The 24,888-nt window shown below is 37.5% G+C and overlaps 2 protein-coding genes across 2 annotated transcripts in view; both read left to right on the top strand.

Annotated features, from left to right (window-relative positions):
- LOC141435240 (protein AATF-like) lies at positions 1-3,192 on the top strand. The gene is made up of 2 exons (XM_074097895.1): positions 1-874; positions 2,271-3,192. The coding sequence occupies exons 1-2, from the start codon at positions 60-62 to the stop codon at positions 3,175-3,177; spliced, it is 1,722 nt and encodes a 573-aa protein (XP_073953996.1). The 5' UTR covers positions 1-59; the 3' UTR covers positions 3,178-3,192.
- A 12,019-nt stretch (positions 3,193-15,211) lies between these two features.
- LOC141435236 (adipokinetic hormone/corazonin-related peptide receptor variant I-like) overlaps positions 15,212-24,888 on the top strand; it is a 118,805-nt gene continuing 109,128 nt past the window's right edge. Inside the window, exon 1 of the mRNA XM_074097887.1 lies at positions 15,212-15,349. The gene's annotated coding sequence lies outside the window, so the exon portion shown is untranslated. The remainder of the gene's footprint in view (positions 15,350-24,888) is intronic.

The raw sequence follows: 24,888 nt of genomic DNA, 5'->3' as shown, positions 1-24,888 counted from the left end.
TTAACACGTGTGTTGTGGAGTCGTGGTAGGTAAAAAATTGGTAAAACCTACCTATCAATATGAAGCCGAAACAGAAGAAAAAAGCGAAACCCTTGCTTTCCGATAAAATTGCTGATGCTTTAACAGTAAAAGGGCGAGCGGATATTGAGGATGATCAGGTATTTGGTACAAAACCCCTTACCGTCTCACGGGCCGATTTAAGCTCTTCCGACAGTGAAAACGACGCTGTTATTAGCGATTTTCGGAAACGGAACGTTAACTTATTAAGTGAAATTAGTAAAAAATACGAAGGGCAAGTAATAACTCGAAAAGAATTGCACAAAAAAAGCTCAGAAAGCGAGATCGAGAGTGACTCTGATGGTGGTGAGACTGGAGGATTTGAGTCCAATTTAGCATCGTTAACTAGCAAATTTACTCAAGCCGACTCGGATGCTTCGGAAAATGCCGTGTCTAATACTCATATTGGTAAGAGTCTTTCAGATTCGGAAGACTTTAGTTCTGACGGCGAAAGCGAGGATTATAGTATTATTAAACCCCAAAAGAACTCTAACAGCGATCAGTCTGAAGATAAAAGTGATGAAAATGAGGATGATGATGAGGGCTACGACATAAGTCAAATGGAGGAGCCTGTTGCAGAAAATTTTGAACATATGAAGAAACAAAATGTTTCCGAGGAGGCCAAGAAAGGTGCTTGTGTAAGGAATCAGTTGTTGGTCTGGGAAGGCTTGCTGGAGATGCGGATACACTTGCAACGTTGCATGAATACAGCCAACCAAATGCCGTTACCGGAAACACACAAAGATATGGCTCAGACAAACGAATTTACTGATGCGTGTACTGCTACAACAGCCAATGTTGCTAGTGTTCTAGACAAGTAAGTGTCCTTTGAAACTTTTTACAAGACTTAAAGACTAGCTGATTAAAAAAGAAGGATGTTATAAATTTTACACTAATGTGTGTCTGTCGGTCTGTGGCATCATAGCTCTCAAACAAATGGATTGATTTTAATGGATTTTTTGTGTGAAAGGAGTTCCTTGCCATTTTATTTATAGCTATGTTGCATTAAAATCGATTCAGTTGGTGTTTTATATCTGAAATAAATATTTTTCAATTGAATTGAATCAAATAATTAAGCAGTGGTAGTCTTGTGGGTGGTGAACCTACAGCCCTGCAATCAGAGGTTTGTGGGCTGAAATCCAGACTTGCACGTCTGAGTTTCTTAAAAATTCATGTGTGAAATTACTTTTGAAATGTACCATAAGCTTTATGGTGAAGGAAAACATTGTGAGGAAACTTGCACAAACCGCATATTAATTCAAAGGTGTGAGTGAAGTTCACAATCTGCACTGGGCCTGCTTAGGAAGGCCCAAGCCCTCTCATTCTAAAAGGAAGCCTGTCCCCTATCTGAATGGTGAAGCGTCTTGTATGTTGGTATCCATATACTTAGCAAGTATAAAATTGGTTTGTTCTGGTTTCACACATCTCTGACTTTTAGTACAGTGGCACTGTAATGAAAAGTTTTGCTACAAGAACTTTTTGTTAAAAATTTAATTTTTAAGACAAGCTTTTTTTCGACTGCACTTTTGGTTGACTGTACTTGCTCTTTGTCATCTAAACTACATTTCCATACCATCCAGTCAATTCAACCACAGGAAGTGGGTCAAATTTATGACCTGCACACACACATACCCTCCTAACGCCCAGTCATTTACAAAGGACTTATATTATTCAATCAAAGTATCATAAATAAATGACATAAAGTTTGATGTTTATAAATCAAAAATTTGACTTGGGCATTAGAAGGATAAACTGCGTGTTAAGTAGAAAGTTGTAGGAAGTCTGTTGTTCGTTTTGAGCATACAGTAGTGGCGTGGAGTCCTAAGAACTTGATTCCCTCTGCATTGCATAATTTTTTTATGTGACAAACGTCAAGTGATGACAAATATGCCAAACTTTGCATCACTAACGGCCAGATGTTCTGGCCATAGATACACCTTGCATGCGCACCTCTAGTTTTATTTTAGTTTAGTTTTAGTTTTAAGTTTCTACTGATACTGTTCTTTATTTTATTGTATTTTAATTTTGTAATTTGTATGGACCTGGTCTGAAAATAAAATTATTATTATTATTATTATAGATATACCTAACTTATGCTTTACTCACCCTCCGCAGTATAATCCAAATATTCACTCCACGCCACTGGCATACAGTGAAAACTGTTGCTGTCAGAATAATTACCTTAAATTCTAACAATGCATCCATTGTTTCAGATTTCTAAACCTACAAAATATGTTGCTAAAAGGCTTCCCTGAAACCAAAACATTGTCTACTAAAAAGCAGGCAGGTGGAACCGTGGCAGAGAAAAAGGAAGAGAGTGATGAAGAGATACCAAGTGACACAGACAATGAAGAAATACCTTCTGACACGGAGGACGAAGATAATTGTCCAGTTATAGAGAAAAATGCAGAGAAAACTGCCAAAAATAAGGAAAAACCACAAAAGAAACGTAAACTAGAAGATTATGAGAGTGAATTGGCTACTATTCATAAAGTATTTAAGCCATTTCGAGATACAACCATCCAAAAATGGAATGAGAAAACGCGGTTGGCTAGTGCCACTAATATTAAAAACGCCCCCACAAATACAATATTACAACAAATCTCGTATATCCTATCAGATAAAAATAAACTGCTCAAACGAACACAGCTAAAACGATCAGAGTATGAAATTGTTGGTTATAAAAAGGAATCTTCTGTTAATGGGGCTAAAGATGCAAATGACTTGGAAAATCCTGTGATTAAAGACAGAAAAGATGATGATGAATATATAAGTGAAATATTTGATGACACTGACTTCTATCATCAATTGCTGAGGGAGCTGATTGAATGCAAATCAGCAGACATATCGGATCCTGTTCAATTGAGTCGGCAATGGATTGCACTCCAGCAAATGAGGAGTAAAATGAAACGGAAGGTAGACACGAAAGCTACAAAGGGGCGGAAAATCAAATATGTTGTACATAATCAGCTGGTTAATTATATGGCGCCAGAGAAATGCAACTCATGGACTGATGGGAGCACAAGCGAGCTGTACAGTTCTTTATTTGGCAAAATGTTTGAATACAATAATGTAGGATTGAATGCTAATTTAGAGAATGGTTTGAAAATAAACAAATGATGTATTGCTTTATAATATAGTTTAATTATTTTTGACAAATTGAAATAAAAAAAAAACAATACAAAATTACATTAAATTTAAATTTAAATTTAATACTTAATAATAATAATTAATTAATTAGTTTAGTTCACTTTTTCCAATGTGTAGTAGGTTTCTGTTGTGAAAAAGGATAAATTAATTGATTAATATTTTTGCATTATTGACTCAAATTTCTATCTAAAGTAATTATGAGATCATACTATATCCATGCCTGCACTGAAACAAAGATGCATTTCCCTCTTCTTGGCATAACAGAAAATTGCATGAAACTAGATTGGGTCTTCTTCACTAGTTTATGCAGGTTTCCTCACGATGTTTCCCTTTACCGTAAAGCTCATGGTAAATTTAAATTGTGATTTTACACAAATTTCGAAAAACTCAAAAGTGTAAGCCCGGGCTTGAACCCACGATCCTCTGCTTAAGAGGGGCATCAGTCAATCAAGGGTCCAATCCACCAGGCTACCATGGCTGAATAACGTATCTCTTAAAATATCCTAATTAATTTGTATGGAAATTTCCTTCTTTACCATTTTTTAAGACGTGGTGGAAAAACGTACTGTGAAGGAAAATATCGTGAGGAAACCTGCACACACCGGCGAAGCAATTCAATGGTGTGTGTGAAGTTTCCAATCCGCATTGGGCCCGCGTCGCGTGGGAACTACGGCCCAAGCCCTCTCATTCTGAGCGAAAGTCTAGCAGTGCCCAGCAGTGGGTGGGACTTAAATAGGCTATGATGATGATGACGATTTTTTAAGACGGAATAAATTCATTTGACAGAGACGCAACAAAATACGATACACTAGAGTCACATTAGAAAAGAGATATTTGGCAGTCAACATAGCACCCAAGTTTCACAACTTAATTGGGGCTATCAAATTAATTGTTTATTTTTTATTTTATTACCGAGTCATGGCCTTCCGGGTGCGGGCACGCAGCGCTCGGCGTGCTGGCCACGCGTCCGTGAGGTGTTTCAAAGAGATAAAGAAACAAGGCTGTGTTACAGTTCGTTGAAAACTATACCGGGTGTTTCCTGTAACACGAGCAAATAATGAAAACATAGACATTAGTTCAGCGACTTTTAAAAATAATAGTCTTTAGATTTTCCCCTTTTTGCATAAAAATTAAATACTCTTTTTTTACGGAACCATCCTTCGAGCATTTAGATCTTGCGCTCTACTCCAGGCCAGGCGAAGAAAGAAAAAAGAAAGAAAGAAAGAAAAGTTTATTTGGCTCCAAAAATGTACCACCTAAAACTAAGACTAGAACTAGCACTAAAACTATGTTACTAGGTGACACAGCAGGATACCAAAAGGGTCTCCACTCAGCATGTGTTGCCGCACATTATGTGCAGTAACGCTGGTTTTCTGTGGAGCCCAAACGTTAAATAAACGTTAACGAAGGGTGCTAGCGAAGGCAAACTAGAGGCAGGGCTGGTGAGTAGCTATGTGTGTGTGTGTGTGTGTGTGTGTGTGCGTGTGCGTGTGTGTGTGTGTGTGTGTGTACTCTGATGGTATGGTAGCGCTAGTGTTGCCTATTCTAATGGTAGCGGTAGTGTTGCTTCTCCTCATGGTAGCTCTATGTTGCCTCTCCTCATGGCAGCGCTAGTGTTGCCTACTCTGATGTTAGCGCTAGTGTTGTCTCTCCTCATGGCAGCGCTAGTGTTGCCTACCCTCATGGCAGCGCTGGTGTTGCCTATTCTGATGGTAGCGCTAGTGCTGCCTCTACTCATGGCAGCGCTAGTGTTGCCTACCCTGATGTTAGCGCTAGTGTTGCCTACTCTGATGTTAGCGCTAGTGTTGCCTCTCCAAATGGCAGCGCTAGTGTTGCCTACTCTGATGTTAGCGCTAGTGTTGCCTACTCTGATGTTAGCGCTAGTGTTGCCTACTCTGATGTTAGCGCTAGTGTTGCCTACTCTGATGTTAGCGCTAGTGTTGCCTCTACTCATGGCAGCGCTAGTGTTGCCTACTCTGATGTTAGCGCTAGTGTTGCCTACCCTCATGGCAGCGCTAGTGTTGCCTACCCTCATGGCAGCGCTGGTGTTGCCTATTCTGATGGTAGCGCTAGTGCTGCCTCTACTCATGGCAGCGCTAGTGTTGCCTACCCTGATGTTAGCGCTAGTGTTGCCTACTCTGATGTTAGCGCTAGTGTTGCCTACTCTGATGTTAGCGCTAGTGTTGTCTCTCCTCATGGCAGCGCTAGTGTTGCCTACCCTCATGGCAGCGCTGGTGTTGCCTATTCTGATGGTAGCGCTAGTGCTGCCTCTACTCATGGCAGCGCTAGTGTTGCCTACCCTGATGTTAGCGCTAGTGTTGCCTACTCTGATGTTAGCGCTAGTGTTGTCTCTCCTCATGGCAGCGCTAGTGTTGCCTACCCTGATGTTAGCGCTAGTGTTGCCTACTCTGATGTTAGCGCTAGTGTTGCCTCTCCAAATGGCAGCGCTAGTGTTGCCTACTCTGATGTTAGCGCTAGTGTTGCCTACTCTGATGTTAGCGCTAGTGTTGCCTCTCCAAATGGCAGCGCTAGTGTTGCCTACTCTGATGTTAGCGCTAGTGTTGCCTACTCTGATGTTAGCGCTAGTGTTGCCTCTCCAAATGGCAGCGCTAGTGTTGCCTACTCTGATGTTAGCGCTAGTGTTGCCTACTCTGATGTTAGCGCTAGTGTTGCCTCTCCAAATGGCAGCGCTAGTGTTGCCTACCCTGATGTTAGCGCTAGTGTTGCCTACTCTGATGTTTGCGCTAGTGTTGCCTCTCCAAATGGCAGCGCTAGTGTTGCTTACGCTGATGTTAGCGCTAGTGTTGCCTACCCATATGGCAGCGCTAGTGTCTTATCCTGTTGCTGGTGGTGGCGGGTGCGTGCAGGTTTTACTACTAACGCTCCTACTATGTAAAATCAGAACCGCTCTAAATAAAGTTTAAGTACCTATAAGCAAGAGATGATTAAAGTATTAGTTTCAACAAATCGATCTGATAACACTGCTTCGTGAATCTACAATCTATGTGTACTTTGAATGCAATAGGTACAGTCTGACGGACCTCTGACCACAGTATCTGGCGACCTCGCCCTCTGCTATCGCACTCCTCACAAACAACACATTTCATCTGGTAAATTATTAACCAAGATTTTTGTAATTTCATAACAAACACGCGGGTAATTAATAATATCACTGTCTAAGGCTTGAACGGTCTTGACTAGAAATTCGCACATTACATATATCTGCCTGGGGACCAAAGTCCAAAGGACAAGGATATATTGTATATATATGCGTCCGAGTTGTGAAACTTCGATAGCGCGATGTAGAACACGGTTGGTGTTTCCATATGTGAAACTACCGTGAGACTCACTCATATTAAATATATAGACCTGGATAACTCACGTCTTAATTCGAGTATAGCTCGACATGTTTCGGGCTAATTCGTAGCCCTTCGTCTTTGGAGCAACGCGACTCAGCGGGTGCTGCAACAACATGTCGAGCTAAACTCGATTTAAGACGTGAGTTATCCGGGTGAATATATTTAATATATTTCTATATGTGTTCACTAGAAGGCGCTAGGAGTCGCTACAGAACCTGGGTTAGAGATGAGCGTTCCATTAGATCAGGGCTTCTTAAACTTTTTGCAGTCATGGACCACTTTCACAATTTACCTAAACAATTCACAAAAAAAAATTTTTAGATTTTCCTAATAAATATGTTTAAAGACTAGCCAACTGCGGACCCCTGATACACATGATACGGACCCGAATTGTGTGAGTACGGTTGCTCATACAAACGGCGGTCATCTATAATTTTGACGCCGCCGTGTTTCGTTAATTTAAGAAGGTAGGAGGTACCTATATTCGCCTATGGCTTTCAGTAAGAAAGATAAATAGTTTTAATCTAAGAATAATAATGGAATATTCTGCTAATGTTTTGACGGCTCTATTGTTGTGTTTAAACAATAGATAGTATGAATATTATGGCAAAAGTTGTTATTCCAAATGAGTGTTATGTTAAACGTTACGCTTATAAAAAGTTATGTATATTGTTGTTACGCTAAAAGCTTTATTATGATTTTCATTGCAAGCGGGAAAGTTAATAAACTAAAGTTTTTATACTAATTAATTGAACAGCACCCGTCGTTAAGCCGAGTTTAGACTTGCAAGAAAAATCGTGCAAGTTACATTACATTGTGAGGCCGTAAAGCCAACGAGTTTGTAGCGGTCAATTGGTCAATCTAGCGCTGCAATGTAATACAACTTGCACGATTTTTCTTGCATGTCTAAACTCGGCTTTACTAACTACTTATAACTAACTAACTAAGTAGTAGTAACTTGGTGCAACTCATACTAAAATCTTGTATGTAAAGAACAGAGGAAACGCCTCTTAAGCCCCACGTAGCTATAGACAGTGTCACGAGAGTTGAAGTGAATGATTACACACACAGCTACAAAAAGAACTGATTGCACAAAAGGAGAATTAATTAAATGAATGAGTAAATGTCAATCTCCTGCTCACGATAATCATTACACGACAGGTTCTTGTGTGCGTGACTTCAATCAAATCTGGTGGCTCCACCTATACTTACATAAGGTAAATGTACGAGTGCTCGTACTGCTCGTCACTGTTCCAATGGTTGGCATTTTTAATCTTATGTCATTAGCAATAGAGATGGCAACAGGTTGTCGTCTATTGGGCATTACATTTTACATTTTAGCTTACTCTTATAGTTGTATTTTTCATTTCATATCAACACATAATGGTATATCACAGAAGTAGGTATTCCGTTCGAATATAGCAATTATATCTAACTGAATAGAGTACTTTCTCATTTTTTATCAAGAGTTTTTTCGTGGGACAATCACAATAGGTAAAATGTTGAAAAGAAATTTCATTTACAGATAAGTATATAACGTTTGGCCGTATCTAATGGCAAAATTAATAATGTAAAAACGTGGTGATGAGGAAAATATATTATTATTATTACCATCAGAACAACATATTAACAAAGTCATTTCTTTCTTCCATTATATAAGTTTGACCGCTATGTGTGTGTGTGTGTGTGTCTGTCTGTGGCATCGTAGCTCTTAAACGGGTGGACCGATTTGAATGCGTCAAAATGTATGAATAATGATGTCAGCGGCACTGGGTGAAGTTCCGAAAACGCATGTATGCGTCGGTGGCAGTGTGCGCTAATCAGTCGCGCTATTATTTTATAGGTACACCTGAAGAATACCTACATAGAATTAGTCTATCGCTCCCCTATGCCGTGGGAATTATGTGTTTTTTTCGGATTTTAAGTACTATCTGTGCGCCAAATTACCTACCTAGATGCCGATCTGTTGAGTAGCTTGTATGATGGAATAACATACAGACCTACGTCTAAACATTAAAAAATCCCAACTTTTGCAGCTAAAAATGCTAGATTAGCAGGAATATCATCGATGTCTACAAAAACTTTTTTTAGCTCTTGTTAGTCTGAAGATTTTGAATATCGAATAACGATCCAATTTCACGACCAAATCACCCGGATAATGGGCTCTGTTAAGCCACAAAATGGGAATCAAACTAAAATACAATAGGTACGTCAAGTATAAAAGAACAGGGCAAGTGCGAAATGTATTATTTAGCGCACCGAGGGTTCTGTGGACACGGCAACCTAGCTCCGCGATTGCCAGCAACCTGCCGACTCTCCGTAACCCGACCTCCATGCAACTTGACAAGCCCTGCCATAGGTTGCAGAGGCCATTTGCAACCCGGCAACTCCCTGCAAATCAGCACTCTTCTGCAACCCGGCATCCCCTGCAAACGAGCAACCTCTTGCAACCCGGCAATCCCCTACAAACCACCGATTTCCTGCAACCCGCCAAGCCCCTACAAACCAGCAACCTCCTGCAACCCGGCAACCTCTACAAGCATGAATTTGTGACTTTATTTTGCCTTTTGGGCCAGATAACTATCTACCACTAAGAATCCTTTAAATTTAATATACTTTTAAACCGACTTTAAAAAAGGAGGTTATAAATTTGACAGATTTTTTACTACTATAATTCGTAGTATTTCGAATAAAATTGCCCTGTTAATAAAATAAGAGCCGCATAAAGTTCGCGATATTTTTTTTTTCAAACGAGATTAAACTTTTCGATGAATTTCTTAAAGCGAATAATTTGAAGAAATGAAATGACAAATGGGTAGTTCCACGAGTGTTTCAACCGCTATCAGTTTCCTGACGCATATATTGAAAAAAACCGGCCAAGAGCGTGTCGGACACGCCCAAAATAGGGTTCCGTAGCCATTACGAAAAAATCAGTAATATTTTTCTAAGGATTTCGTATTTTATACGGCATCTTCCAAGTTTAGGTATATTTTATACCTTAGGCTGCTATTTACTCTTAAACTACTAATAAGTCTCAAGCAAACTTAGCCGTTATAGTTTTCCTTGAAAGTTTGATAAACTTACTACCATCCTGAATTTTTTTCAATTTTTTCCACCCACTGGTTTAGAAAAGTTTAGATTTTAGAGGGGGGGGGGACGCTCGATTTTCATGAAAATTTGCACTTTAAAGTTGAATATTTCGCAAACAAATCACTGAATCGAAAAATCGTCTTAGCAAACCCCTAATGGATTTAAAAGACCTATCCAACGATACCCCACACTATAGGGTTGGATAAGAAAAAAAATCACCCCCACTTTACGTCTATGGGAGGTACCCCAAAAAATTTTTTTTATACTTTTTTATTGTACCATTATGTCGGCATAGTTTACATATATATCCGTGCAAAATTACAGCTTTCTAGCATTGATTGATAGTCCCTGAGCAAAGCCGCGGACGGACAGACAGACAGACATGGCGAAACTATAAGGGTTCCGTTTTTGCCATTTTGGCTCCGGAACCCTAAAAACGAGAGACAGTAAGCAGGAAATTTTATTGAATTGTACTTAAATACAGCATGCACACCATATCGTTTTATAAAATCCTTCCATTTTACCTGACTAATTTCTTCAGTGTAAGCGACAGGAAACTGTTAGCGGCTGAAACGCTCGTAGAACTACCCAATAAACCACGAACAGACCCTATCACCATAGATCACTATACCTACCTACCTAGTCAAGTCAAGACTAAAATTTGATTTCAGATTCTCTGAACCTTTGCGCCTGAGATCAAACAAAGAGTTGAAGTTGGCGAGTTTTCTCGAGATTATATGTAATGGTTTTTTTTCCGGTTAGAAAGTTTTGATGAATTTTAACAGGAAACACAAAGGCACCTAAGTCTTTGCGAGAATAAAAATGGAAAGATAATGCCATATAATTATTTTAATAATTCTATGTGAAAAGTGATCTAAAATAACCTTTACACGACAAAGTCATGTGAGTTGCATCGCATTGCGCCATTGGATTCATCATCATCATCATATCCCGTAGGACGTCCACTGTTGGACATAACCTACCTCATAGACCTCCAGTCGCTTAGGTTGGAAGCGGCCTGCATCCACCGTGAACCAACGGTTTTAATCAGGACAGCCGTCCATCTCATTGGTGGACGTCCTACACTGCGCTTGCCGATCCGCTGTCTCCATTCGAGAACCTTTTGGCCCCAAACAGCCATCTGTTTTCCGTGCTATATGGCCTGGCCATTGCCACTTCAAAGAGCAAGGTGAACTAGTATTTATCAGGACTTAATTACGAACCTATTGGCAACGAGAGATGGAGAGAGGCTATGCTCGCAGTTTCTTTGCGCAATTGAATCCGGAATACGGAAATTCGCCGAAGAACAAAAGTCACCGACGTAGCTCAAAGAATATGAAACTTAAAATGGCAATGGGCGGGGAGAAAAGTCCGGGGAATCGCGACTACGAACCGGAAGACGAAGCGTTGGCAGGCCTCCCACTAGATGGACGGACGACATCCGGGCAACCTGTGCATGCAAATGGCGAGTTTCCTGTGGCGTTCTAAGGAGGAGGCCTTTCAAACCCCACAAGCCACATGCTGAAATAATGCGGATTAATTTTGCGAAAGTTGTTTTCGAATCTTTCAAGTTCCTACTTGTTCCTACTTGAAAGATTTCACCGAAGCCAATTAATTGATTTGAAAGAAAGAAATGTTTATTTTGGCTCCATAAGTACCTACCACCTAAACTAAGACTAAGACTAAACATAGCACTAAAACTATGTTACTTGGTGACACGTTAGGATACCAATAAGGGTCTCCACTCAGCATGTGTTGCCGCACATTATGTGCAGTAACGCTGATTTTCTGTGGAGCCCAAAAATTTGACAACTACCACAAACGGTAAATTTGATACCACCACAAACGGTATTTCATTAAAATCTTTGACTCTGTGACGAGATTACAATGCAAGCACAAGCAAAAAAACAAGTGACGAATTCAATACAAAAAAACGAGTATCCAGAACTGACGTCCACAGAGCAACCGTGAAGCCGTGCCGTAAGCCCTTTACACGTCTAGGTACGTAGTACATAGGCCCTTTTAACTTTCACGGTTCTAAGCTGGCCTAACAAACGGCCTTGGTCTCGATTAAGAAGCTAGACGGGTATTTAATAGACACTTGAGTCGAGGGACTTTTCATGAAATAAGGAAAAATACTTATTGGTACGAGTCACGTAGTATATGTCGATGATGATTTTGATGTATAAGTCGCTCGTTACCTACGGTTGTTTACTATTCTAGGCAGGAGGGAGGACACAAGGGCTGTCGTTAAAGGAGAAATATATTGTATCGTCACAAGACTATAATAACAGGAATAGGAATTTTATCGTGTGTATTTCCTCTCCCAATTTATGTCGCTAATTTTCGTGAGTCGTGATATAGTTTCAAAACTAAAAAAACCGGCCAAGAGCGTGTCGGAAACGCCCGAAATAGGGTTCCGTAACCATTACGAAAAAATTAAGTAATATTTTTTTAAGGATTTCGTATTTTGTACGGAATATACCAAGTTTAGGTATATTTTATACCTTAGGCTGCTATTTACTCTAACTACTAATGATAGGTGGTGCTAATGTATTGCCCTTACACTAATAATTCTCAAGAAAACTTAACCGTTATAGTTTTCCTTGTAAGTTATATATACTTACTACCATCCTGAGTGTTTTCAAATTTTTACACCCACTGGTTTAGATTTTAGAGGGGGGAACGCTCGATTGTAATGAAAATTTGCACTTTAAAGTTGAATATTTTGCAAACAAATCATTGAATCGAAAAATCGTATCAGCAACCCCGTAATGGTTTTAAAAGACCTATCCAACGATACCCCATACTTTAAGGTTGGATGAGAAAAAAAATCACTCCCACTTCACGTCTATGGGAGGTACTCTAAAGATTTTTTTTTTATTGTACCGTTTTGTCGGCATAATTTACATAGATATTGATGTATAAATTATTTAAACTACCCTTGGTCAAAACATACCCTAAGACCATTTTGACAAGCCCAAATTCTGGTAGGTTACGTTCTTCTATTTTGGATTTCTAAGGCCTGCCTGACAGGGTAAGGGTAACACCTGGATAACATCCTTATTCTAAATACACCGTAAGACTATTTTAACAAACCGAAACATGGTTAGCTTATATTGTTCTGTCTTGGAGTTTTCGTGTATATTATTATGTCATCAGACACTACTACGCATATTTAAATGCAAAGTTTCGTATCAATACAACAATAAGAAGTGTATGAAAATCAAGTTGACATATTTCGTCACGTATCGATATTAGGGAAACACACGAGTATTATTAAATAATAAGAACAAAAGCCCTAAATGTTAAAAAGTTCCGACGAGTACTCCAGAGACTTTAGTTCTTAAATCGTGTTCTTAAACTCTTCTGAAGGGCCTAGCGTCGGTCCGAAGGCAGCTAACGATTTGTTGTTAGTTGAACAATGTCGGATGTAAAGTTAGTACCTATGTGGTCGTACTTTAACCGAATATTTAAAAAAAAACAGCCAATTGCACGTCGAATTCGCGCTCCAAGGGCTCACTACTTATAAAAATAAAATCCAGTCTTAACAAAGGCCTGCTTCTAAGCAAAATGTACGCAGTGTGGGTTCATTTATATATCGGTAAGCTGGGCCCGGGAGATCTTATTTTAATTTAATTTTTATTATTTGTTGTTGTAGCAGTAGGTAATAGAAATACATTACATAAGTAGTAAGTATGTAAACAATAAAGGCACTTCCCGCCGTCTGTACGCTTAGATATTAAAACTAGGTACGCCACGGATTTAAATGCGGTGTTCATGTCCACCATTCTTTAGATAAGTTTTCGCGGAAAGTTTATATACCTATGACATATGATACTAGCGACGCGCCTCGGCTTTGCGCGGGTGTAGTTTTTACCCGACTGCGAAGAAGAAGGGTTATTGGGAAATGGAGCTGAAAACTGTGAAGTATCTTTTATTAATGACCTTTTTTTAAAAATGTACCCGAGCAAACTCGACGCGAGTCATAAGTTATGTAGGTATACATTTCAGCTATCTATCTAGTGCGGTTCTTAAGCCGTGATAGACAGTCAGTGGCATTAAAGGGTTCTTTTATCACCCTTCGGATTACGGAACCCTAAAAAAGAGGAGATTGTCAACTCGACTTTACTACCAATGTTTTTAATGTCTGTCGAACCTGTTGTTTTCGCCGGGTGTGAACTGATTAATTTAATAAACCCCAGGTATCAGTCCTGGTGCTCCAGTAGTTTGACCTATGGCCTCTCAAGCAGAGGATCGTGGATTCGAGCCCGGGTTCGCACTTTTGAGTTCTTCAAAGTTCATGTGCAAAATTATATTTGAAATTTACCATGAGGATAACATCGTAAGAAAGTGCACAAATCTACGAAGATATTGTGTGTGAAAAAGGGAAACGATGATATTAAATTATTGTGGCGAATGATTTAACACGATCTGATCAAAATCTCCTGAAGTCACGGAAATTCGCTTTAAGTATGTAATAAATATTTTAATGTTAATTTCTAGTGATATTGTTGCAGTGTCGGCGTGGCAGCAGACCACGTGGACCTAAGGCCGTGCCCGTCGCCGAGCGGGGCGAGCAAAACAGCGAGCTATTTAAACTCAAATGTGTAAAGGGGTTCTAGTAGTTCTAATATCCATTTTGACAAAGTATGGTTAGACTACTAGACTAGGTTAGGTTACTAGAGATGGTGCAAATCTGGTTTGAACCGAATATGAACTACGGCCGAACATTCAGTGAAAAAATTCGATTCTTAACCTGCCTTTAGTAGCTTTTAAATACGAGTAGGTAGATAAGAAGAGATTGTTGAAAACACGATTTACTGATTAAAAATACTTAATTTTTCCAAATGTTTTAGTTTGTGAAATTGTGAACCAAAAACTTTTTTTTAAATTCAGTTTACCAATTGTAATCAAGATATTTATTACAATAATAGGTTTTAACGTTTTAAGTTTATTTCATTTTTGTTGCATATTTTACTGATATGTATGACAGTCATGCTTTCTAGTTTGACGACCGGATGGCCAAGTGGTTAGAGAACCTGACTACGAAGTTTGAGGTCCCGGGTTCGATTCCCGGTCGGGGCAGATATTTGTATGAATAATACGAATGTTTGGTCTCGGGTCTTGGATGTTTAATATGTATTTATTAAGTATGTATTTATCTATATTAGTATTTATCCGTTGCCTAGTATCCATAGTATTTACAAGCTTTGTTTAGTTTGGGACTAGGTACCTACTTACATTGTACTCATAAACAACCAAAATATCAATTAATATGAGGTTCTTTCAGATCCATTTTAATCCTGCTATTTATGCTGTATCAATGTGTTTTTACTAACTTATCTAAAAGTCATAGTCGTTTAGTAACATACCTATGTGAACACTCTGTTACATACAACAAATTACTTAAATTAGGGCCGATCTTGTCCGAAACAATTTAATTTCATAGATATTTAATGAATAAGAGGTCTCTTTAATGAACTACCCGCTACAGCTTCCGCTAACGCTCCCAGTTAGGCCACAGTTCGGTCGAGATAGCATCTGGGCGCCGCCCGCCCGCTCAGTTCAGTAGCAAAGGCGCGCGCGGCTCACACAACCGCATCTCATGCCCACTGCTGGGCCGCGAGTGGACAGTGAAGTTTTAGTGCTGTGAGTGCCCGGACTTTGTATGTTGGATGAGAAACAATTTGGTAAGTTCGAAAAAATATTTTAGTTCCATTTTTAGACGTTGATTTAATTTATAGTAATGTCTTATTATTATATAAGGGAGATAAGCTTTTTTTGAATTGCAACTTCGACTACATAACTAGCGAATTTCAGGTTTTAATTAATCAACAAAAAATATTTACTTTCTATCTTATAAATATTACACATAAGTATTATTTATTTTTAAAGTGTAATCAATTTAACGCAAAGAAATAAAATCTTTAACATGATCATTAAACTCAGTTCTACAGATGTTACACTTAAACTTAATACTTATATACAATAAGCCAAAAACTGAAAAAAGAGCGAAAATTTGTAAAAGTTATGCACAACTCCTGGAATGGTGCAAACTCGGATTACACGCATTTAGTACCAACTGAAGATATTAAAACGATTTCCAGCTTACTGGAAATTAATTCCTCAAAACACTTATTATATTAATGATCTTTTTCAGTAAATACCAATTAGGCCAATAATTTTGATTAATAATCTAATAGGTATTTACTGACGACCTACTTTTTAACTATAACCAGCTAAATTCGATAAACTAAAAAAGAAAACTTCTGTAGAAATATTTAATCATTTCAACAGCAGTATTATCTACTATGGTTAAGTATATTTATATTCGAAATATACCGGGACTCTTCAATTACGCATCAAGCTGTAACTATACATGTACATGTTTTACAAACGCAAACATCTATGTAGGCACATGTCGCGGCAATCATTTCATAAGTAGTATGCATGTAAACTCTTTTGTACAAAAGAGAAGCAAACACAATCAAGAAACATTGAGATATACATTACAAAGGCGAACTTATCCCTTAAGGGATCGCTATCAAGTCTAATAAATCGTTGCCCTTTATATTTGATGCATAGGTACTCATTATCAAGGATGAAAAAGTTATAAGAATTTTTATTTTGACATTTGACACTAAATATTAAAGTTTTATGAAATTAAAATGTTAACTCATTTCATACAATAATTATTGATTGACACTTCGGGTTCCCTTGAGATACGACTTTTTCCCATGGAAAACCTGCCAGAGATGTGTTTTTCATGAACCAATGGGAACGCTTCATTTATCTATCCTCGCTCCGCCGAGCTGTTTCCGTCAGTGATGTGCAGGGAGAGAACGAGAAACATGATGATATCATTATTATCCCCCTTTACTTCAACAATGCGTTGACAGCAACAGTAACAGTAAAGTGCACGGCAGTGGGCCCCATTCGGCGAACGACAGCTGCAACCGCCTTATTTTGCCGTCGCAGTAGACGGGCATGCTTGTGACAACTACGTTGGATTCTGTTTTGCAATTACATGCAATACAATGTCAACCCTTACAATTTTTTTTACAGTTGACATTGTATTGCAAAATGACAGTGAGTTGACTCAGTATTGCAAAACAGCATCCGTTTGTGACTCAGTTGTTATTCTATTCAAAAAGGGAACCGTAAGCTCGTAGTATTTCTTAGGAAACGTATCGACGACCGAGCGTTACGTTGTCCAAAGCGTACCTCGATTTATGAATAGTAAATTTTACTTCAACCCTTTTTACAAAAACCCGCTTTTGCAAAATTTTGCTTCAAATAGCGAATCTACAGTGTTCAAAAACGTATTTGTTTTAAATACTTGTGATGTAAATCATTAAATAACATTATAAATGTGTTTCAAAAATATATACCTACCTGGTTGAGTTTTTTGTAGGATTCTTCTCAAGGTTGTTCCGAACCGGTGGTAGATTTTCTTTTGACATTCGTAAGTGCTTGTTATATAGCCTGAATTGAATACAGATTTACACACATATAAGTACTATTTTGACTTTGATTTTGTTTTTTTCATTAAAAACTTCGTACTCGAGGTACAAGCCTCTGTTTAACTTTGCAAACTTACCCACATAGAGGGTTGCCAACTTTTTTACAATAAATAAAGGCCAAATAATTTAGGCCTGAGAAAGAAAATAAACAGTATTTTGGAAATATGAACAGTATTTTAGGACAAAACAGTGTTTTATTGTTTTAAAGACAAATTTTTAATCTTTTTCCCACAACTAATTAATATAGCGATAATCAAACTAAAATTAAATCAACAAGGAGCACTTTTTTGTGTATTTACATTGGCAGAGTCGTCCTGAAACGCCACTTCTGTGATTGACTAACTTAGGTGCACTGACTTAGCGTGTGCTTAGTGCTAGGCATTTTGATGCTGAAAACAGTATATTGTATACTTTATTTTTGTTCAACAGTAAAAAGTATAATAATGTTGTGAAAAACAGTATAATACTGTTTTTAACAGTATAGGATGGCAACCCTACCCACATTCAAAACAATGTAACCTGGATTATCTAATAACCACGTACCTAATGGAACCTTAAGGAACCACTAATGTCACTACCTGTTAGTAGGGTAAGGGTTATTGAATTTCTGAGCTAGCCAATATATTAGGAGGCTTTCAATAACTCAATTTAATATGATGGAGCACTTGCGAGTCACGGTGTCGGTTTCACGAAAACTTAGTCATGGGATTATCGAAATGACATCAATCAAATGTGAAAAGGTTTTTCTAAATATAGTGTGAATGGCTTATTGGTGATAGGCACTTGATAATTCGGTGATACTGCGTTATCTTACGCTGACCTCACAACATGTGAAATGTAAACAATCGAATCGCTGCCGACACATTGCAAGCATCGAAACTGACAGGTGCCATCGATTTTACAGCCTGTATTCCCTCATAGTGAGATCTGTGTAAAATAATAACGTGTATCACCGAATTACCAAGTATCACCGATACTTAAGCCAAGGTTTACCCAAATAGGGGCCACGCCACGTGAGTATCATTGCTAAAACGAAAACACTAAATAAATATAATTCTTTATAACATAATACAAAACAAATACTTTTCGTTTAATTAAATGTATTTCAGACAAAAGCGCCAATATTATTTTTGATTTCATTTTACCGATCCAACTCCAGTGGCCCTTTTGACTAGTCTAGGTACTAGACCGCGAAAGGATCTTTCGCATCACTATAGAACTTCAGAAATTTTAGCTTTCTGTTTTTTTTGTACCGAATTGCACGGTTTTCCCGCTGAGAATTATTTTACTTGAAAAAAATAACAGATTTTCTAAAAACAGATATTCTAAATCATAAAAATTTTAACTGTCTTGTGAACACATTGGAGAATTAGGTACGAGTATATGCCGTGAAATGAGAGTTGTGAGGTGTAGAGGCCTGGAGGGGTATCTCTAGCTCGCGTCCCGGAATGGTGAAGATCAAGGTTCGTTTCCTGGCCCTTAGCATACCTTTTCTGGTTATATTTAAATGTGTTCTAGCTAATTTAAACTTATTAGAGTTCCGTACCTGAAGTAACAACCACAGTCAAACATATTACTGTGTCTGTATCTCGAGAACCGTAATAGTTAAACAGTTGGAATTTACATATACTTAATGTGCATGCCGATACAACGACAAATAATAATTACAACGAAATGTAATATTTTTAATATTATTTACAAACTACCTATTAGTGCTAGAAAGCTGTAATTTTGCATGGATATATACAATATGTCCCAAGTATGCCGTCTAAAAGGTAAAAAAATAATGGAAAACAAATATTTTAGGGTACTTTCCACAGACGTAAAGAGGGTTTTTTTTCTCGTTTTGCCCTATAGTATAGATGGTTCTTCCGATCATTAGATAGTTCTTCTCAAATCATTGGGTTGTGAAGACGATCGATTTTTCGATGCAGTGATCTGTTTGCGAAATATTCAACTTTAAAATGCAAATAATCATTAAAATCGAGCGCTCCCTAAATACAAATATTTTTGTACTTATTGAGATATTTTGAAAATAAATGCAAATCTTAAACTAATTTAAAATAAGCAATATTGGCTGTTGCTGCCGCCCTCAAGCTAAAAGGCGGCTAAGTGACAAAATCAAATTTGAAGATGAGATGGTATCGAATGGAGGATGTAGGAGATGAAAAATGCGGTGTTTTTTTGAATCGATGCAAGTTTAAATAAATTATAGATGCTAGTTAAATTCATGAATTATAGATATAAACTAGCATCGATTTTTAATAATCACCGCGTTTTCCGACTTTATCTCAAAACTTGATTTTGTCACTTAGACGCCTTTTAGCTTGAGCACGGCAGGTTGAGTGTCTGAGGTTTTCAGTTATTTAATTAACACCTTGCATACACAGAACAGTGTTAAGTCAAGGAGGAAGAGGAGTACATTCTGGCTTTTGTGTAAACTTTGCTGGAAACTGAACTATAATATAAAAATATACTTATCTACTCGTACCAAATTTCGAATCTATTCGATTACAAAAAGTAGCTAAATTTCAACTCAAAAATCCAAACATAATTAAATAACGCCTATAAAATACATTAGATCTCTAATCAAAAGTACTAAACATTTTTAGTTTCATTTACCAAAATTTAATACCTACTTCCGCGCGTTACTGGTGGTGAACAAAACATTTAAATCTGTCTCTTAGTTTAAAAGATCTAAGCGTACAGATAGCGCGAAGTGACTTTATTTTATACTATTTAAAGATAAAGAAGTGTTATTTTTTCTCGGTGCGGTACGGAATATTGAATCCAGACGGTATTAGATCAATGAATGACGATAAGAACAGTTTGTTTTATGACGCTGAAGATATTACACGTCTGATTAATTGCCTTGATGCTAGCATGGAATGTGAAAGAAACGTTTTGTAGGTTAGTGGGGGAGCCAAAGAGGGGATTTACTCGAGCGTGTCAGATTAACATAAGGAAGGATGCTAGCATCCTGTTGAGTACCTCAACCATTATATATAAGTCAGAGCAGAGCTTGCGTAGTGACGCAAAGCCGTCAAAGGACTGACATTCGGAAGTGTCCGAATGTCAGTCCTTTGACGGCAGCATTTTTAGGGTTCATTTAACCTTTGTATATCTGACTTTATTTTTATTCTTTTTATTTTCTACTCTTCCGAATGGCCACTCCCACCACGCGTCAGCAAATAAATACTTTCGGTGCATTACAAACACGTTGGGGCATCTAAAATACAATATCTGATACGCTGAAGTATTTCCATGTATTTTTTTTTACATATTTGAAATCCGTAGTCACTTACTCCACAACGGAAAACATACAATACAATGACTCTTTATTGTACACCAAAAATAGTAAGCGATACAGAAAACAGGTACACAGAGAAAAAATTGCAAGGTAAGCAATAGGCGGCCTTATCGCGAGCTCTTCCAGGTGACCTTTTTTACAGAAAGAGGGAAGGACTAGTTTACAGCAGGTGGTGCATCAACCATAGATCAGAATATTAAAACTCAACAAAAATAGATCTACACATTCATATATATCGTACAAATAATACACGTCTAAATTAAATATAGGCAGTGGATAAGCAGCAATATATAAATAAATAAATAAACTATAATAAAGTCAATCATAACATAATATAGGTAGGTACTTTATTTTTCCTATCAACTAATCTACAATATCTAATAATTTAATATTTATTAAAAACATAATTAACATAGTTATAGTAGAGGTTTCTTACAAGTTTCAACATTGAGGTTACAATGATAGTTGGTGTGCCGGTGGTTCCTACACTAGGTCTAGCCTGTATCGTGGGAACCTTTACATTCAGCGTTTAACAAAATAGCATTAATCCCCACTAATAGGTCCCTACGCTCGAGTAAATCCCCATTTAGCATCATGGGCTCCCCTACTATTATTAAAATGTCTAAATTGAATACAACTATTATTCAAAAACTCGAGCTATTTAGATCAATCGTTTTACTAGCCGTTTTAATTTTTAATTGACAAGGTATATATTTTAAAATAAACTTCAGTTTAAAATATAAACTGTCAATCGAAACCTGCAGGGTACTTCTCGTTAATATAAATTATAACATTTGTCATAAAGAAGGCTTCACAACACAAGTAAAGGAAAAAAATCGAAAATCAATAAATCGCAGAAAATCACTCTGTTTCATTCGTACTCGTACATGTCACAAAGAACTAACTTTTTCATCACACTTGCTCGTCAATGATGTTATTCCATGCCTGTATACTAAAAGACAATGGCCTCAATTGTTCCCGCGGTAATTATGGATTTACGAGTACGTATATATACGTCCGGCGTCGGGCTTCTAATAGACCCTCGTTAGTAATCCCTATCTTACGCCCCTTAATGCACAATGTACTATTTGTTGACATAGGAATATGACCGCACTTGATAATCTTGACCTTTGAATACCTATACAGAAAAGTTGACAATTTCGTACCTTCTTTGTCGTTTCAAATCAGAAAACTCAGTTTATGAATGAAAGTAAAGAAAAACTAATCCACTTTTTACAGGCAACATCTGGCATTCGAGCAGTTTGAATATGATGCGTAATACCGCTTCGTAGAAAAATATATACTTAGATGCTCATGTCATACAGGAATATTAAGTTCGTAATATACGTTTTGTCTTAATAGGTTTCGTAACTTGAAGATACGATTTACGCTGAAAATCACTAAGAATGTTTACTCCGGTTCCCGGAAAAGTCTTCACGCCAACACTCCATTTTGACTCTTAGATACAAGTATACCAACAAATTGTCAGTAACATTTCAAACTCATCCAATTTCCAGTAAGTAGGTACTATTTATTTAATAAATAACACACAATATATACAATAAAAACAAATCGTAATAAAAATAAAACTAAACCTGATTTCAAATTTTAGTTACGCTCGATTTTAATGAAAATTTGCACTTTTTTGTTGTTAGCCTATTTTTGTGTCCCACTGCTGGGCAAAGGCCTCTCCTCTCTTGCTCCACTCTTGCCTATCAAAGGCGAGCTCCCGCCATCCCACATTATAGGCATCTAAGTCGTCCCTCCATCTCCTCTTTAAAGTTGAATATTTCGCAAAAAAATCAATGAATCGAAAAATTGTCTTAGCAAACCCCTAATGGTTTTAAAAGACTATCCAACGATACCCCACACTATAGGGTTGGATGAGAAAAAAAAATCACCCTCAATTTACGTCTATGGGCGGTACCTACCCTAAAAGAAATTTTTGTTTAGTTTTTTATTGTACCATTTTGTCGACATAGATTACATATATATCCGTGCAAAATTACAGCTTTCTAGCATTTATAGTCCCTGAGCAAAGCCGCGGACGGACGGACAGACAGACAGACAGACATGGCGAAACTATAAGCGTTCCGTTTTTGCCATTTTGGCTCCGGAACCCTAAAAACGCGCATTCACATCGTTCCCCCCGTTTAAGAGCTACGGTGCCACAGACAGGCACACACACTAGCGGTCAAACTTATAACACCCCTCTTTTTGCGTCGGGAGTTAAAAACTAACTTACTCTAATCCTAAAAATCTAGATATTTAAAACATTTTATAAATACAGAAGATACATTTGTCGGTTTACTAATGTTTCGACGAATAACGTTTGGCAACCTGTTTCATTTCGCAACTTTTATTTCCCAACTGTTTAATATTTCTGAAACTAAATATTTCAGGATTTTTATAAAACTAACCTAACCTAAAGGGTTCCACACGATGGCCCTGAAATATTTACAGTTTTAGAGTTTGCGAAATGAAAAGTAAACGTATATACATAAGCGTAAGTATATATACGGATAAACATACTTATATAGATAAATACATACTTAAATACAAATTAAACATCCAAGACCAGAGAACAAACATTCGTGTTATTCACACAAATATCTGCCCCGGCCGGGATTCGAACCCGGGACCTCAAGCTTCCAAGCTTGGCCATCCGGTCGTCATTATATAATGGCTTATTACGTAATTGGGCTACAAAATAATAAACGTCATTAAAACTGAATCACCATCAGCTTCGCTTAGTTTGCGACTAGGCCAATTGGTGTCAAGTGTCCCATGATATATAAATCGTTTAAATTTAAATATAAGTAATTAATATAATGACTAATATATTTCTTGAGGACATAGTAAAATTAGGTGACAGAAAATATAGTTCCCTTTTAAAACATTGAGTTTTTGCCGGAAGGGCAATATATTTGACAGCCCAGTAAAATCAAGGAAAAAGTAAATAGGAATTACTTACTTATGTTTATGTGAGTGAATACCCTCAAATTCTATCCAGAAATATTATTACGAGTAAGAAGTATTGTTGGTGAACTTATTAATAACTTAATATATACTACATATAGATAGCTTAGCTACGGTGTATGGTGTGGTGTACATACAATAGAAGGAGATTCATATGGGGAGTTGCTAAGGCAAATGCCAGCATTTTTTTATATAAATTAATTTATTGGCTTCCAGGCTTTCAGTAGGATAATTTTCCGGGTTCCATTGTGATCTGAATAAATAATTTATGAAGGAAGTACTCCTTCCTTTACGGCCACATGTGCGAGGCAGCTGTATCTGTGATAAACAATCCCGGAGCGGTACCACTTAGGGAATTTCAAAAACGAGCCTACAAGTATCTCAAAGGGCCGGCAACGCACCTGTAATACTCCTAGTGGTGTCCATGGGCGGCGGTGATTTCTTTCTACCAGATGACCTGCTTGCTCGTTTGTCTATATGATAACAAGGTGGGACGTTGTAACGGCTAATCTGCTCATGATCGTCGCTTAAAATACAATTTATAAAACCGGTCAAGTGCGAGTCGGACTCGCGCGCGAAGGGTTCCGTACCATTATCTATACATCATTAGACATTAGCAAAAAAAAAACACCTTTGTTGTAACTCCCCTAAAATACTTATTTTATTTTAATGTATGTAATTATTTATTTTTAAAGTGAATATACGGCTAAATCTTCTATAAATATTTCAAGCATCTACCTGTTGCCGTAATTAAAATCGAGCAAAAAACGGCAAAAAAGTCACTTTGTTCTATGGTATTTGTATTTGTATAGTATTTGTTGTTTTAATAGCGGCAACAGAAATATATAATCTGTAAAAAATTTCGACTTTCTAGCTATCACGGTTCATGAGATACAAGCCTACAGCTTGGCATTGACATATATTGTACCGTACTGTAGTACATATATGTCGATGCAGCCTGGTGACAGATGGACAGACGGACGGACAGCGGAGTCATAGTAATACGGTCCCGTTTTTACCCTTTGTATACGGAACCCTATTTTTTTATGAAATGAATTATATTTATTTGCATAACATTAAATATATAATATATATATATATATGGTCTGGTCGTCTACACACACATTGGACATTATGTCATAATATGCTGCATCTTTTTAACTCCTTTCCACTTGTAATAATATTACGAACATTTTTTTTTGTTTTCTTCAAATTTTATTCGTGTACATTAAACTAATATGCTATTGTTTTCCGGAACTTGAAACAATTACTCATTTGACTCTTCAGGAAAACGAAGAAAACCGACGAGTCCCGAGTGACATCAACATTCTGGTTGCTGTCTGCTTATGCTAGCACTTCACTTTGGTACATTCACCGAAATATTTGCGTGTCCGAAAGAGATGTACTATATTTAATT

Source organism: Choristoneura fumiferana, chromosome 14, assembly GCF_025370935.1.
Source record: "Choristoneura fumiferana chromosome 14, NRCan_CFum_1, whole genome shotgun sequence".
Lineage (NCBI taxonomy): Eukaryota > Metazoa > Arthropoda > Insecta > Lepidoptera > Tortricidae > Choristoneura > Choristoneura fumiferana.
This window is presented reverse-complemented; position numbering and strand designations above follow the sequence as displayed.